Source organism: Bactrocera tryoni, unplaced genomic scaffold (genome assembly GCF_016617805.1).
Source record: "Bactrocera tryoni isolate S06 unplaced genomic scaffold, CSIRO_BtryS06_freeze2 scaffold_25, whole genome shotgun sequence".
In the NCBI taxonomy this organism is placed as follows: Eukaryota; Metazoa; Arthropoda; class Insecta; order Diptera; family Tephritidae; genus Bactrocera; species Bactrocera tryoni.
In genome coordinates this window covers 19,996,303-20,013,834 of record NW_024395977.1, presented here as the reverse complement: position 1 = coordinate 20,013,834, position 17,532 = coordinate 19,996,303, and the positions used below count along the sequence as shown (strand labels likewise).

Sequence of the window (17,532 nt, the reverse complement as noted above, 5' to 3'; positions counted from 1 at the left end):
AAATTTCAAAAGGACGTGGGGAAAGAGGGCGACGTATTGTTGTTGTTAGATAATGCGCTAACGCACCCTTCCGCTGAAACACTAAATCGAGAAAATGGGAAGTTCACAGTTAAGTTTTTACCCCCTAACGTAACATCGATATTGCAACCAATGCACCAAAGTATCATTGAAACTTTAAAACGTTTATACAGAAAGCAACTATTGCGTCGTCTTTTGACAACAGAGGACAGTGAAATAGAAACGAAGAAAATATTAAGGAATGGCTGAAATGCGATTCCAAATATTAACTGATGAAGAAATCATTGAGGATTTGAACAATAACGAGAGAGAAGATGAAGAAGAGACTGGAACTGGGGATGTATGTATGTCAAGTACCATCTCACGCAGAAGCTTTTGAAGCTCTTGATATTGCTTTTAAGTGGTTTGAAAGACAGGATGTATCGGATCCCATACAGTTGTTACAACGGAAACGCATCAGGGACTTGGCCGCAACGAAACGATGTGATTCTTTACGTCAAAGACCAATAACAAGTTATTTCTAACCTTCTAAAAAATCGTACATCTATATATATAAAATTAAGTGGCAAAACTTCCTGTTCGCATACTCCTCCTAGACGGGTTGCCCGATTTCAATGAAATTTTCAGGGGTGATTGGGGTCTGTTTGGAGGGTGCACATAAGAAATTTAATGTGGGTATCATTGCACGTTTTGCAAACAATAAAAAACAAAAAGAAACAACTGGCGGATGTTGACAATTAATAAAAAAACATTGACATCGCATGTTGATCGTTTTTGCCTGTCATTCGTTCTTTCTATGGATGACTGTCAAGCTAACAAGACATACAGAACGTAAGCGTTCCGAATGCACTGAGTGTATCAAAAAAAATGTTTCAACATTGTGTGTATTTTTCTCAGATTTCAACGTGATTAACATTCTGCGTACAACACAAAGCAAGTGAGTATTGTTGTTGTTTCATATGTGATGCCATGCGGTTCGATTGTCGCTTGAAAATGCGCTGTGTTGTAAAAAAAAGTGTTTCAACATTGTGTGTTTTTTCCAGATTTAATTCCATCGATTTGCTACATTTATTCGAAACGATTTTGTGTTTTTCTGCTGACCGTGCAACACACACAAAGCAAGTGAGTATTGTTATTGTTTCGTAAGTGCTTCCATGCGGTTCGCAAATACACTGTTGGTGGGTCTTATTGCAATGCGTGTGTGGGTAAAATACATAGTTTAAGATGTAGTTTTAGGTTAATTTTGCCATTTTTATTTATGTACTTAAAATATGCATATTTTTATTTATGTACTTCAAATATGCATACTCTAGCATGACCACCGGGTGCAACACTAACTACCTTTTTCGAGTTGTGTGAAAACGATGAATTTGCAAGAACATTGCTATATTCCGAAATACCACAATATTTCACTTGGAATCCATCATAGAAAACATTTCAACGACGAAAGCAAGGGGAGCGTGTTTTCGGTTATCCAAATGTCCGTAAAACCGATGCCATAAGACGCATTTACACCATCCATCCGAACAACGCCAAATGTTTTTATTTGCGTCTGCTATTAGTCAACGTGCGCGGACCAAGATCATTTGATGATTTGAAAACTGTTGACGGTCAGTTGTGTGCAACGTATCGTGAAGCATGTCAGCGATTGCATTTGTTAGAAGATAATATGCATTGGGACACCGCACTTCATGACGCATCACTCACATCTCATCCAAAACAAATACGCGTACTATTCGCCATAATAATATCTACATGCCTTCCGTCAAATCCGCAATAACTGTGGAATAAGTACAAAGACTGCATGACCGAGGACTTATTAATTTTGTTGGATTCTACTTTCTTGATGCGCCCGGTGGTACAGGGAAAACGTTTCTGATCTCTTTGATTCTTGCTACTATACGGTCATAGCAGAAAATTGCGCTGGCAATTGCTTCGTCAGGCATCGCTGCTACTCTACTTGATTGCGGCCGAACAGCACATTCTGCGTTGAAATTACCGTTGAACATACAAGTCGTTGAAACACCAACATGCAACATATCGAGGAATTCAACAATGGCAAAAGTTTTGCGAGGAGCTGGAATAGTTATATGGGATGAGTGCCCAATGGCTAACAAAAAGTCATTAGAAGCATTTTCGAAGCAGTTGTTGGACATTGGCGAAGGCCAAATACCAATCGATGATACTGGTTTGATCACATTGCCGAACGACTTTTGTACACTTTTACAATCCAAAGAAGAATTGATTGAAAGTGTATTTCCGAATATTGTTCAACACTATCAACGCCACGATTATTTAAGTGAACGCGCAATATTGGCACCGAAAAATGTACACGATAGCGTTTTAAATCAAGATGAAGTAGTGAATTATCCAACTGAATTCTTGAATTCTTTGGATCCCCCCGGTCTGCCACCGCATCGTTTGGTCCTGAAAGTCGGTTCACCCATTATACTTCTACGAAATCTGAAGCCACCGACTTTCTGTAATGGCACAAGACTTTCAGTCAAAAAATTGTGGCCAAATGATTGAAGCAACAATACTAAATGGCAAGGCAGCAGGTGAAGTTGTACTCTTACCACGCATTCCCATGATTCCAACGGACATGCCGTTTGAATTTAAGCGCTTGCAGTTCCCAGTACGACTTGCCTTTGCGATGACCATCAACAAATCGCAAGGGCAAACGTTTCAAGTGTGCGGCGTCAATTTGGAAGAACCGTGCTTCTCCCACGGCCAATTGTTCGTCGCATGCTCGAGAGTGGGAACACCAAGGTGCTTATTCATTTACGCGCCAGGTGGAAAAACCAAAAATGTTGTATACCAATATGTTTTATAAATGTTTTATAAATAAGTAACAGTTTTACAACAATAAATAAAACACAAAGTAAAAACCCTTAAGAGTTTTAATCGATTTAGGTGTAGCGAAACGCACAGGGTAACAGCTAGTATTATCTAAACTACACTTGTAAAACTTATTACATAATAAAACTTTATTATAATTCAAATATTGTTTGATTTGCTTTGAAATCGATTATCCGGATTTTCGATTATACGGAATACCCCTGGTTTTATTTGATCCGGATAATCGGGATTCTTTAGTGTGCTTTAATAATAACGGAAATTTGGTGAAGCAAGACATTGTGTAGCGGAAAAATTTGTAATGGAAATATGGTAAAGCTAGTCATTGTGTAGTGGAAATATTTAAACGCAATTTTGGTGAAGCGAAAGAAATAGTGAAAGTGTGGAAACAGCAACAGCGCTGCTATTGTCAGCAAACAAGAGAAGCAGTGCAGTGAGAACAGCAGAAAAAAAAAGGAACGTGGAACGCAGAACGCAGAACAGATCAACATCAGTAGCAGACAGCCGTACAGCATAAGCTGAGTTCAGAAGCAAGAAAAATAAGAGTAACTTCGATTACTACCGAAGATTCCAAAACAGGAATAGGGTGCGAATCAAAGCAGCGAGCAAGCAGAGTGAAGAAGTAGCAGAATAAGCAAAGGCAAGGAAAAGAAGAGTAGCATCGATTACCAGCAAAGATTCCGGAAGAGGAATAGGGTACGAGTCAAAGCGGCGAGCAAGCAGAGTGAAGTGCTGAACACAATGACGGCGACAGACTGCAAACGACATCTATCAAATATTAAAATACACACGTTCTTATGGACACAGTTATTGTCACAGCTGCACGACTACACGACTGCAAGCCGACAGTTGTCGTTCTCGCTAACTTCAATATATCTTTATATTTGCCAACGGCAGTAGGACGACAGTAGAGTTGACAGTAGAGAAAGGGGGTAGAGTGGTGATGCCACTATATGCAAAATGTAATATTATTCAAAGCTCTAACAAATTGGCGTTATTTTACAAATAAAAGCATAAAATAGCTCTATTATATCATTTGTAATAACAATTGATAATTTAAAACAAATAGATTTACTTATTTACTTATTTTCTGCATAAAAAATTTCACTTTGAACAAAGTATTAAAATTTAATTGAAGTGAATTCTGTACATACAAAATGGACAACTGCGTTGTTTTGTGTACATGCCGGCCATTGTTATGTCGTTGCCTGCTTACAAATGTTCATGTAGTCGGCTTCACGACGCCATTTTCAGTTCACTGTCGTGCTGCTGCAGTCTGTCGCCGTCATTGTGTTCAGCACTTGCAGAAGTAGCAGAATAAGCAGAGGCAAGAAAAAGAAGAGTAGTATCGATTGCTAGCGAAGATTCCAGTAACTATCCAATTAGAAGAGTATAAAAAGTTGTACGGTTAATTTCCAATCGGTGATTCGGCTTTTAGAAGCTGCAGTAACGGCGATACATATTAGCACCGACTAAAAATTGTAAATGTATCGTAGCATATATGATTAAATACGTTTTTCGAATGGAAAAATTTAAAAATTAAATGTTAAGAAACCAATTTGCTATTAAATTTAAAAATTATAATTATATTGTATTATATATTATAAAAGATTTTCATTATAAGATTATTTGTAAAAGTTCATAACCCAACATGGATATCGAAACCTTTAAAGCTATGACGTTAGCGTTACTGAGAGAAAAGTGCTTAGAACTGGGACTGACAACGAACGGAAAGAAATCAGACTTGCAGACCCATCTGTTCCGACATTTTGGCCTGAGTGATGCCGAGTTTAGCGACGATGAATCGACTCACTAGACGTTAATCAGTGGGTAATTGAGTTTAAAGATAATGCGGCTACAGTAGGATGGAATGAATTACAAATGTTTATTTATGCAAAGCAACTCTTAAAGGGTGCAGCTAAGTCGTTTATTTGGGGCGTAAGTGGTATACGCAATTGGTCGTCTTTAAAAAAGATACTTGTTGAAGAGTTTGGGGTGAAACTATATTCAGCGGAAATACACAATAGTTTAAGAAATCGTCGTAAAAGAGTATCAGAATCGTTTCTTGATTATTTATACAGTTTAATTGAAATTGGTAAACCTATTAAAATCGATGACGAAAGTATTATCGAATATTTCGTGAATGGTATTTCAGATTCTAAAATAAATAAAGCCGTTTTAATCCAAGCCAGAACGATCAGTGAACTTAAGAATCAAATCATGATATACGAAAAAATTCGGTTGACTACATCAGCCTAAAGTTTTTCAGAATCAATCTGATTTTAGGCGTTCAGATGTCAAAGTAGATAGTAACCCAGAGGAAAACAAGAAATGTTTCAAGTGTGGTGAAGGGACACGTTTTGCAAAAAATTGTCCGGGAAAGCAGTACCGTTGTTACAAGTGTAATAAAATAGGTTATCGTTCTTTCGAATGTACAGGTAATAATTTACCAAACAGTGCAATTATAAAAGATATAGGTGGGTTAATATTTAAGAACATTCAACAAAATGGTATTACTTTTTCCGCGTTAATTGATACTGGAAGTGATCTTTGTATTATGCGTTATGATGCCCTAATGCAACTTGATCAGCATATTCAGTTAAGTAACGACAAAGTTTAGTAGGATTAAAGGATAGTGCTATTATAACACTAGGAAGTTTCGATATAGATAAAATAAAGATGAATATCAACCTCCATGTAGTTAAAGAAAAGGATTTGCGATATGCTGCTATAATAGGTAATAGTGTATTCTTTCATGTGCCAGTTTCACGCGAGTCTTAAAAGTTTACATAATTTGTTATCCACCATGGTCAATATGAGTTTTTATACGTTCCGTTTGGCATTTCGAGTTCTCCTACAGTTTTTTTCGATTCGTTAGTTCAGTTTTCAGAGATTTAATACAGAATGGTACTATTATCGTGTATATGGATGATACTATTGTGCCTGCAAAAGATGAGGAGACTAATATTAAGAAACTTGAGCTTGTGTTAAAACACGCATCGGAATATGGTTTACGAATACGTTGGGATAAATGCCAGTTTTTAAAGAAAAAAGTGTCGTTCTTGGGATATCTAGTAGAAGAGGGAACTATAAAGCCTTCAGAGGAGAAAATACGAGCGGTGTCAAACTTTCCAATCCCTAATAATGTGAAGTCGGTTCAACGTTTTTTGGGATTAACTTCATATTTTCGAAGATTTGTGGCGGATTACGCATCAAAAGCTAGGCCGCTTGCGGACTTGTTGCGGAAGAGCGTTAGGTTTAAAATGGGTGACGAAGAGCTTTTGGCAGTCGAACAACTAAAATTAGCTTTGACAAGTGCGCCAGTACTTAAACTATACGATCCGCAGGCGGGGTTTACTACCGAGCACTGATCCGGAACAAAAATGAGACACGTAGATGCTTTGAGTCGAATTTCTTGCTTAATGATAGAGGACTCCATAAGACACCAGTTAAAAGTAGCTCAATTAAGTGACGAGTGGGTAAAAGCAATCCGCAAAGTACTTGAGAAGGAAGATTATATGGACTTTCTCGTGAAATGTGATTTATTGTACAAAGACCCAGTATTAGAATTGCTAGTAGTACCATCAGGATTATCTGGAAAAAGAATTCTTTATTCCAAATTTGCGTTCCAAGGTGGAGAGAGTGATTAAAAATTGCGTTGAGTGTATTATCTTGTGAAAGAAAAATGGGTAAAAAGGAAGGGTTTCTTTCACCAATGGATAAAGAAAACACACCTTTAGCAACTTTTCACATTGACCATGTAGGACCGATGGAATTAACCACAAAAAAATACAAACATACATATATTAGTTGTTGTCGACAGTTTCTCGAAGTTTGTTTGGTTATTCCTGGTTCCTGATTATATGTAGTATATTTGGTAACCCGAGGAGAATAATTTCAGACAGGGGAACTACATTCACGTCAGAAGGGATGCAGAGTATTACAAAGGAAATGGCAATTGCCTCTTAGTTATAGCAACAGGCGTACCGAGAGAGAATGGACAAGTCGAACGTATCCATAAAATTGTAGCTCCTATGCCAGCGAAATTATCACAATAAAATCCACCTCAATGGTATAAGTTCGTAGGACGTGTTCAGCAAATTATTAATAATACACCCCCCCTAGAAGCACAAATATCACTCCGTTTAAAATTTTGAAGGGACTAGATATGCGCAGTACTGATGATTTCGAATTAAGAGAGTTATTACGAAATGAGACGGGAGAAGAAATTGATAGAGAAAGAGATAGTTTGAGAAAAAAGCACAGAATAACATTCAGAAACTGCAACAAGAAATTTGTAAGAACTATAATTCTAAGAGAAGACCTGAAATTCAATATAAAATAAATGACCTAGTCGCAATTAAGAGAACTCAATTCGGACCAGGGTTAAAGTTGAAACCTGAATTTTTTGGTCCCTTTAAGGTGACTGCTACGCTTTAATGAAAAAATGATGTGATTCATTCGGGGCGAATGAACCATCAGGACGGCCGAATGTGGGATCAGTAGACTCGAGCGTACGATCAACAAGATCTCGTACGAACAAAACGCGACCGTACCAAATATAGCAACCGTACCAAATACAAAATTAACAACTCTGACTCGAACTAGATAGCCAACCCGCGGACGCTGACAGGTCACACTTGGGTTGTGAATTTAGCAGCGTGCGGTTGTGCCTTTTGCTGTGAATACCAATACATCTACTTGTGTCTTTCGGTTTGAATATATTTACATATTTGTGTCTTAGAACACCTACAATACGATTACTTGTGTCTTTTGCTTTAAACATTTAATTGAAAAATAACTACAGTGTGTAATTTTGGATTTAAACTATTAAACTTTTCGCTTACTAAAAGAAAACTTAGCTTAGAAGCAAATAACAAGTTTCTCAGTTAAACAACGAATGTTTAAGTGGCTGGTGTAATTATATTTGAAATAAACGTTTAAAAAGAAAAAGTACGTGTTTTAATAACATTTAACCCGTATTTCTTCATTATTTTCACTCATTCTTGAAAAGCCGTAACCTTTTTCAACTTCCCCGAACTAAATTATTTTTGGTTAAATGAAGCTTAACCTCACCTTTCCAACACTATATGGTACGACACAATGTGATTGATAGCACTGGAGACATACGACTACAATGACAATTATTGACCAAATACAAAAATACTGATCGCCATTCACCTGAGAGTGGCCAGAAATGATTATTTTACATATGGCACAAGCAGCTCTCGACTTCCGGTTCTAGATCAAGTATCCTCATCGGTTTAAAAGTGACCTAAAGTGAGAAGGCAAAATATCCTCTCCGCAGGGTTGTGCGCTTCGGGAAAATACGCCCAAAATGAAAAAGTTTTAAACAGCCTCGGATGAGAGACCCCTTTTTGATGATGACCATGGCAAACAAATGAAGGATTGCGATTTAATCACCTAGAATGTCCGCTCTCTTAAATGGGAAGGTGCCACTGCCCAGCTGGTTGATGTCCTCGTGAAAATATAGGCTGACATCACCTCCGAATGATGCGAAAGACGGGACAAGGAGTGAGTAGGTCCTTGTAGCATTTACTACAGTGGCCATATAAAGGAGCGCAAGTGTGTGGGATTCGTGGTGGGAGAGAGACTCCGTCGCCGAGTACTGTCATTCATTGCGGTGGAAGAACGTCTAGCCACAATCTGCATCAAAGCGAAGTTCTTCAACACATCGCTGATTTACGCCCATGCCCCGACGGAAGAGAAGGACGATGTTGACCAAAGATGCCTTCTATGAGCGCTTGGAGCGCACGTATGATAGCTCCACGATGTTAAAATCGTGCTTGGTGACTTTAACGCCTGGGTGGGTAAGGAAGACATCTTTGGTAAATTCAGCCACCACGAGGGAACATCTCCAAATGGGTTGAGGCTGATCGACTTCGCCGGGGACGGAAATATGGTTATCTGTAGTATTAGATTTCAGCATAGAAAAATTCATCAAGCTACCTGGCTATCTCCAGATCGAAGAGCGGAATAGATAGACGGAAGACACGCCTCCAGTGTTTTAGACGTGCGTACGCTCTGAGGTCTTAACATCGACTCGGACCACTATCTTGTTGCTGCCAAGATTCGCACCCGCCTCTGGTTCGACGTCGAGAAGCTGCAATCACACCATACAGCAGAACGATTTTCTACTCGGTTTGCATTCCTGCTCTCTGAGAGCACTCATCAAAACATCGGTATAAGGGAATTGTGGGACGGCATTTCAAGTTCCTTACGTATAGCCGCAACCAAAACTTTTAGTTTTCAGAAAAAGCAAAAGAACAGCCGGTACGACGAGGAGTGCCGTGTCGCAGTGGAGAAAAAACAGACTGCCTCCTTACGCCAGGAAAAGGCGAACCCTATTCCCCAATCGATGACGATAGATCATACGTTCCTTACCCGACCATGATATTGATATCATTGGCTTCAACACCCGCGCCGTTAGTTAAGCTTTCTCCTGAATTGATAAGGCAGCAAAACAAATGGGTCAGTCGTGAACGAGAGCTAGACAAAATATCTCATATCATCAAACACGTCACTGTTGACAGTCATAACTCCGAAATCGTAGATAATTTCGTCTATCTTGGAACCAGCTTCAACACCAACAACTACGTCAACCTCGAAATCCAACGTAGAATATCTCTTGCCAACAGGTGCTACTTCGGACTAAGAAGGCAATTGAGAAGTAAAGTCCTCTATCGACAAACAAAAACAAAACTCTATAAGTCACTCTTTATTCCCGTCTTGCTCTATAGTGCAGTGGCATGGACGATGATAGCAACTAATGAGTCGGCGTTACGAGTTTTCAAGGGAAAAGTTCTGCGAACGATTTATAGTCCTTTGCGCGTTGGCTACGGCGAATATCTCATTCGATGGAACGATGAGCTGTATGAGATATACGACGACATTGACATAGTTCAACGAATTCGGGAAACACTCCAGAATTGGCGAAAACACTCAAACTTTGAAAGTATTCGACGCAATACCCGCCGGGGAAGCAGAGAAATACTCTTCCTCTGCTTCCCCGCCGGGTATTGCGTCGAATACTTTCAAAGTTCACTCCACTGGGCCAATCAAAATCCGTGATCATCGGTAATTCCACCGAAACTGTGTGTGAATTCATCAAAAATCAGCCGAAATCATCATTGAAATTCATGGAAATGAAATTAAACATCTCTCAAATATCGATTTATTGCATTTTGACCGAACATTTGGGCTTACGAAAGCAGTGTGCACGGTTTGTTCCGCACAAATTGACTGACGACCAAAAATTGCTCAGCTGTGACCGATTATTTGGCGGCCATACCGGCCAACGAGCTAAAACACTCGTTCCCCATGCTTTTGGACCATGCAAAAAGCTGTATTAAAGCAGAGTGAGACTATTTTGAATAAAATAAATTGATTTTGCCGAAAAGACCATCTGTCTTTTTTTTAAGTCCTGTTTACTTTGGAATGCACCTTGTAGACTCTATGTTAGTAACCGCTCAGATGGAAAGGCACATAGTGGAACAGCAGTGTTGGTTAGAAAACGATTAAACAACCACGCATTAGAATCTCATGCTACAGCGCAGTCACAAGCTACAACAATATCTATAAAAAAATCGCTGCGGGGTCTTAAACTTGAAGGCTATATACTGCCCACCTCAGTTTAAAATTACAGACAACCAATTTAAAGACTTTTTTGGATCACTTTGTCATAGATTTCTAGCGGGTGGAGATTACAATGCAAATCACATGTATTGGGGCTCACGAATAATTAATCCCAAAGGACGACAGCTGTATCGTACTATTATAAATAGGCACAATAAGCTGGACATAATATCTCCTGGTAAGCCGACATATTGGCTTAGTTTCGTAATAAAATACCAAATTTAATTGAGTTTGCTATAATCAAAAATATAGATAAATCGCACACAACAGCTGATACATGTACTGATTTATCTTCAGATCACTCTCCTCTACTAATAAAGTTATGTGAACAACCCATATTCGTCAGTCCAAAAGTGAGTTTAACATCTTATAAAACGAACTGGCTAAAATAAAAAAAATACTTCAGTAGCCACATTAATATTGAGTGCAAAGTAAATATAGGAAGAGATATTGACGAAAGCATAGGAGAACTCAATGATACATATAATAACTAGCGCAGCTGTCTTAGCAACACTGAACAAACACTATAAGCCGCTTATTCCCAGAAAAATCACTAATAGAGAAATAGAAACGCTTGTAAATGAAAAAAGGCGTGAAAGATGTGAATGGCAGATAAATTGCCCCCCTTCCACTCAGCTTCATTTAAAATCATCTGTACATACATATGTAAGTTAAAAAAAAAACCCTTCACGTGAGAAAGAATTCAACACTGGTTACAGGTTATCTTGATAGATAAACCTGGGAAGGACTTAACACAGCCGTCTTCATACAGACCAATCAGACTTCTACCCTATCTTTCTACAATATTTGAAAAAATATGACTGCAAGGGCCAGATTGAAATTAAACCAAAAATATATGTAAACGGAGGGATTTGTTGCTAATAAAAAGCTTAAAGCAATGAAAATCAAAGAAAATACGAAATTTATCGTTTATTAATTGAGAACTTACAATCTTAATTCACCTTATTAAGTATTGAAAGATCAAAAGTCAATTGTTTTAATATACCATAAAATTTTAAAAAAGAATTTAAGTAGTTTCGCCATATATTAAAAGTCCAATATATAATAATTTGCAATCGTAATAAATGTTGGGTGTTTTAATTTAAATGCTCAAAAATTCGTATTTTGTTCGATCTGACCACAATGGTCAGATTATAACAATGGAAAATGTTATAAAAAACGCTTATTTTGAGGCGCTCTCACACTGGATACATGTATTAACTTCAACTTTTTCGGATGACACAGCTTTAGTACGCCGTAACAATTGCCACATTTTAGCATCAAGAATATTAGCGGAGCATTTAAGTTCTGTCAAAGAATGGCATATAACGTTTTCGCTAAGACCAAAAAAGGGTCCGGCAGTAAAAATTAACAATATTTTAGAACCCTGAGCGAACGAAGTAACATATCTGGGTACTCACCTAGGCTCACGTGAAGAAAGCACATCTTTAGTAAAATAACATGTATGAAGATTAGAGCTGCAAATTTAAATTGGCTTTTATATAATGCGGCCATAAAGCCGATTTGGATGTATGGCATTCAACTGTGGGGTACGACCTGTGCAACTAATAGGTTCCTATCGAAAATGCTTAGAACAATCACGTGTTCACCATGGTACATGCATGAAAATATCCATAAGGACCTTGGTATTCCTACATATGGTAAAGAAAGTAGTAGAAGATAGCAGAATTAAATATACATCTAAACTCCAAGATCACCCAAACCCTTTGGCTTTGGCACATACCTACAATCAAACACGTCTTAAAAGATATGCCTGCGAACTAAAGAGCAACGTATCACCAAAACAGCTCAATCACTTGCTTGATCTTGTCTATTTTTTTAAATAGATTTAAGATTTTATAACTTATTGTTAGGCTTTAAAAAAATCATATCCAATAAATAAAATAATATTGAAAACAAAACAATAATAATAATAAAGCGGATTTCGATTATTAATATTTGTTTCTGTTCTCTAATCTTCAAATATAAAAGGCAACCCTTGTATAAGGGTAGCGACGGCAACATTGTTGTTTTTTGAAAATTAATAGAAAAACTTGGCACACCTAAAAGTTGAAAAAATCCTGATTCGAAACATGGGTTCCAAAATCTATGTACGTGTCTCTAGTAAGGGGAATGTTAAAGAGGGCTACATTGAAAGTCGTGGACAAGTGGATCTTCTACTACAACCATAACCACACTCCATAGGTTTGAATGAGGATAGTAATACTACTCAACATAACCAAGAAACCCTATTGGCTACCGCTACCTAGTGCTGACTGGGATCTCGGTCTTCACAATGAGGCTAAGGTGGTCAAAGACTGTGGCTTCTAATTATCTCCCTACAGACTTAAAAGCGGATGACCGCCAAAGAAAAAGTTAGAAAAATAATTAGGCGCTGAACTAACACCTCTGAATTGAAATCTGAAGGGTGAGGTTGATGAGGCTGCTCTCGGCCTACAAAGAACCTCTCACGCTGCTACAAAAAAGATTTAAAGTCAAATTTTTTTCCGATACAATCTCGCGACAACTTGGCAGTTAGGACATTTTAGACAACTGTTAAAAAAAGCACGGAGAAGCAGTGAACGACTGGCACTGTATAAGACAGTAAAGGCTAAAGGATATTGAATATAGTAAGAATATTCAACGATCACTTTCTGAATAGTCCTTCTCTTGCGGGAAATACACCTTGAAGGGCATATGGCAGATTGGGCAGCCGCTTAGGGTCTTCTAGTTAAGCATTGTACCAGCGCAGCTGCAGCGGCGCAAAGCTATGATTCTGGAGAGGTAGCAATTTGCAATAAATGGAACATCACTTTTTCAGTCTTCGTCTCTTCAATTAGATTGAGATTATAAGGACAGTAAACAACCAAAGCTATCTTGGATTTATAAGGTTAAAATACTTTGGGAGTTCTTACAACTTTTGCTAAAGGTTATTGTATTCGAATCGGAAGTTTTGAACCCACGATATCAAATTAAATCTTCTTTGAGATTCTTAATATAATCTTTCTTCTAATACCGCTAAAAAAAAGTAAAATCGGCAGAAAATGGGCCTTATGTGCATGTGTTCGTTAGAGGACTTGAAAAAACATCCGCTATTAGTCCGGAGTGCGGCGTTTTGACATATTCGTACCTTCTTCAAATGCGTCCTGCTACATCCCAGCGGCCATATTGGTGATGCGTAATTTACGAACGAAAGAGAGAAAGGTCGAGCTGTACCTTGGAGTTGATAATAGAGTTGTTAAATGTCGGAATGTTAGCTTCATTAGTAAAAATGTTGAGGTCCAGTATGTATTCCTTCATTAAATTACTAAATAATAACCATTACGTTATTAGTGCAGTGAAAGCTGATTCTGTAAGCTTCATTAAAGTTAACGAACGTCTGCAGAAATAAAGTCGAGTGTATAGGGAAACGGTCAAAATATGACAAAAATGTAAACAGACTTACAATTACCATAACGATGTATTGGGAATTTGGAGAACATGCTTTAAAAATGAGAATGCCTCATAACAATACTTGACGCAGCTGCGAACTTGAAGAGGCTCCTGTGTGAGTGACCAGTTCTATCACAAACCAGACATCAAACTCTTGGAATCCATCAGATACCAAACCTTGAATACCTATCATCAAGATATAAAGGTCTGACAGTAATGTTTCAAAATGGAGCATCTAGCGCTAATTGAACCCGAAGGGTCTAAAGTACTACTTACCTGGCTGGCTTTACTTTATATTATACCACCGCTACCGATGGTAATATTCCGCGAGCTATTACAAGTCCCCTTATTTCTGGGGGAGTTCACTGAGCAAAATTTGGATTTGTTAGGTGGTTACTACTTAGCAGCGCACCTACTTGTATGTTCGATAACATGTAACTATCGGGGGTATATATTCAATACTTAAAACCTCATTACCGGATAGCTAGGCCGTAACATTCTATGGTAGTATCCCTGCGGTCTTTGCGGCCTTGTCAAAATCGATGCAGTATGAAGGCAAGGCTGTCACCATTATTTCGCTCGCAATCTTTACGTAAGGCGTCGAAACAAATGCGATTTAGAACATCTGATCGGCTATTTAACTTGGTTTCTTAGACCACAGGTAACATGCTCTCATAAAATCAACTATCTCCTCCTTAATCTGGAGAACGTTGCAAATAAATTTTAAAATTTTGAACAAATATATATCCGAGAACATAGAAGTTGCTGGTATGGGAATTGACTTTTTTGTAATATAAGTATGTCTCTGGCAGGACATTTAATATTTAAGAAAGTCATATAAACTACCGGGCAATTTTAGATATAATACTAGCATCTATAAAAGAATAGCTACTTACATGCAATTTCATCCATAGCTGTTATCACCAACGCACAAGCCTTCCTGTCAGACATTTTATTTTTAACGTCTTTCCATTTATCTGCAACTGTTACCCCTGCGAATTTTTGTTTTAAGTACAGGATAGGATTTGACGTTCTGTTTGGTTGTTCTTTCCAAATAAGATCAACCAAATTTTCTTCAATAGGCAATAATGTGCAATCTAAAATATAATAAATTGATTTTTTAAAGTACTCGCTCGCCACTGAAAACATGGATTCAAACTTGTTGACTTATTACTTTAAGCTCTGAGTTCAAGTGAATGTCCCATTAAAATTAAATATAGTATTGGTTATTATAAAGTAGTACATATAAAGAACTTACTTGCGCCAAATCCATATATAATTTGAGTTATTTGTTAGTCGAGAGTATTTATGACATTTCTCGTATGTCTTATCTGTATTCTTTCTTGTTTATCAATTTAAAACTTGAAGGTAGTTGTATATTTATTGCGATAGCCGTGGAAAGTGAGATTTTTTGATTAAAATGTCTAAAGTACGAAAACGTGGTTGTAATACATCGACTGATTCATTTTGTTATGTTTGTGGCTTGTATACACCTAAATCTCATGCCAGATTAATAACTAAAGTGACTGAATTAGCATATCTCAAGTATTTTGGTTTTCCTATAGTCAATCAAGATCGGAATTGGACTCCTCATATTTGTTGCCAGACTTGTATGTCAAACTTAAGATGATTAATGGAAATAGATCATCAATGCCCTTTGCTATTCCGATGATCTGGTGTGAGCCGACAAACCATGCTACCGATTGCAATTTTTGTATGACAAACGTATGTGGATTTTCAAAAAAAAATAAGCACAAAATTCGATATCCCGACATATTTTCAGCTAAACGACCCGTTCCTCATGGCGAAAATTTACCAATTCTCGTTTCACCATTGCCACAGGACTTAGATACAGAACTTAGACGTTGTGCTGTTGATGATGCTATAGAAGAGAATATTATATCCCGTAAAAGAAGCAAAGAGTCTCCTGTATATCAGATTTCCGAAGATGAAGAAGAAAAAAAACACATTTGATCGAACAGCCTGAACTTAATGATTTAGTGCGTGACCTTAACTTATCTAAACAACATGCAGAACTTTTAGCGTCAAGGTTACAGCAGTGGAATTTACTGGCCAAAGGTACAAAGGTGACCGCGTTTAGATACCGTAATGAAGAGTTTGCCTCTTTCTTTACATTACGTGATAAAATTTGCTTTTGTACTGATCCTGCAAGTGTTATGGAGAAGTTAGGCGATCAACATAATCCAGAAGAGTGGCGTTTATTCATAGACTCATCTAAGAAAAGTTTAAAAGCCGTTTTGCTACATAATGGCAACACTAAATCTTCAATTTCACTTTCCCGCGCTGTTGATGTGAAGGAAACTTATGAAAGTATGTATGTCATTGATTTTGAATTGCACAAACTACAACACATACAAGTGGCAGATATGTGGTGATCTTAAATTCATAGGACTACTTCTTAGGCTTCAAGGGGGATTTACTAAATACTGCTGTTTTTTGTGTCTTTGGGACAGTAGAGCAACAGAAAAACATTACAAAATAAAAGATTGGCCTCAAAGAGGTGATTTCGTGCCGGGTGAAGCTAACATCAAGAATATACCTCTAGTTGACCCTCGTAAGGTTTTGCTGCCCCCTTTACACATAAAACTCGGATTGATGAAAAACTTTGTTAAAGCTTTAGATAAAAATAGCGATGCTTTCAAATACCTCAAAGAAGTTTTCCCGAAGTTAAGTGACGCCAAGCTAAAAGAAGGAATTTTCATTGGACCCCAAATGCGAAAAATTCTGAAGGACAAGCAGTTTGAAGAGAAACTAAACCCCGTTCAACGTAAAGCCTGGATATCATTTAGAAGCACTGTCACGGATTTTTTGGGAAACAAAAAGTCTAACACGTATGAGAAACTAATCGACGAGTTGCTGGAAAACTACCAAAGAATGGGTTGCAGAATGTCACTAAAAATTCATTTTTTACATTCACATTTTTGATTATTGTTGGTTCCTAATGAGAGAAAGTAATAGAGAATACAAGAAAAAATCGCCATTTGCAAAAAGGAAATCTACAAAACAGGTTCAATAGTTATATGTAATTATTACACGATATAATAAACGTCTTACATAAAGTAAAAATTTTTTTTATTTTTAAATTTTATCAGTATATTAGTCAACAGGGCATTTTTCAAATATTTCTTCAAAGAGATTTTTTTTTTGATGTAACTGGAAAACTGTACGTGATGTTTTTTTTTTACCTTCTAATTCAAACTTAGGAACCTTCAAAGATAACGATGCACGCATAGCCAAGACAGTTGCATTTTTTCGCTTTTTATTTGTAGACTTGTGTTATTAAGGAAAAACACAATAAACAACTAGAAGAATTGTAGATAAATCGAGTATTAAAACAACCAATAGTTCCAACACAGTTACTTAAATTATCATAAAGCAAGTTAAGGAGCCACTCAGATCTTCTGAGTTGTGCAGGTTTCAACTTTATTCGTAAGGATCGCGGCGATGTTGAGCTCGACATATTTAATATAAACAGTTACAAGTTGCTCTATTGGATATTACGTAAACCTAAGTGCATTACTTCGAGGTGAAAACCGTGTATTACTATGC

General features: G+C 37.4%; 1 protein-coding gene across 1 annotated transcript in view; it reads right to left on the bottom strand.

The window, feature by feature from the left end:
• Positions 1-17,532, bottom strand: part of LOC120780272 (xaa-Pro aminopeptidase ApepP) — a 141,388-nt gene that overhangs the window by 66,034 nt on the left and 57,822 nt on the right. The window contains exon 2 of the mRNA XM_040112536.1: positions 14,859-15,059. Coding sequence (XP_039968470.1) covers positions 14,859-15,059 — 201 coding nt within the window. The remainder of the gene's footprint in view (positions 1-14,858; positions 15,060-17,532) is intronic.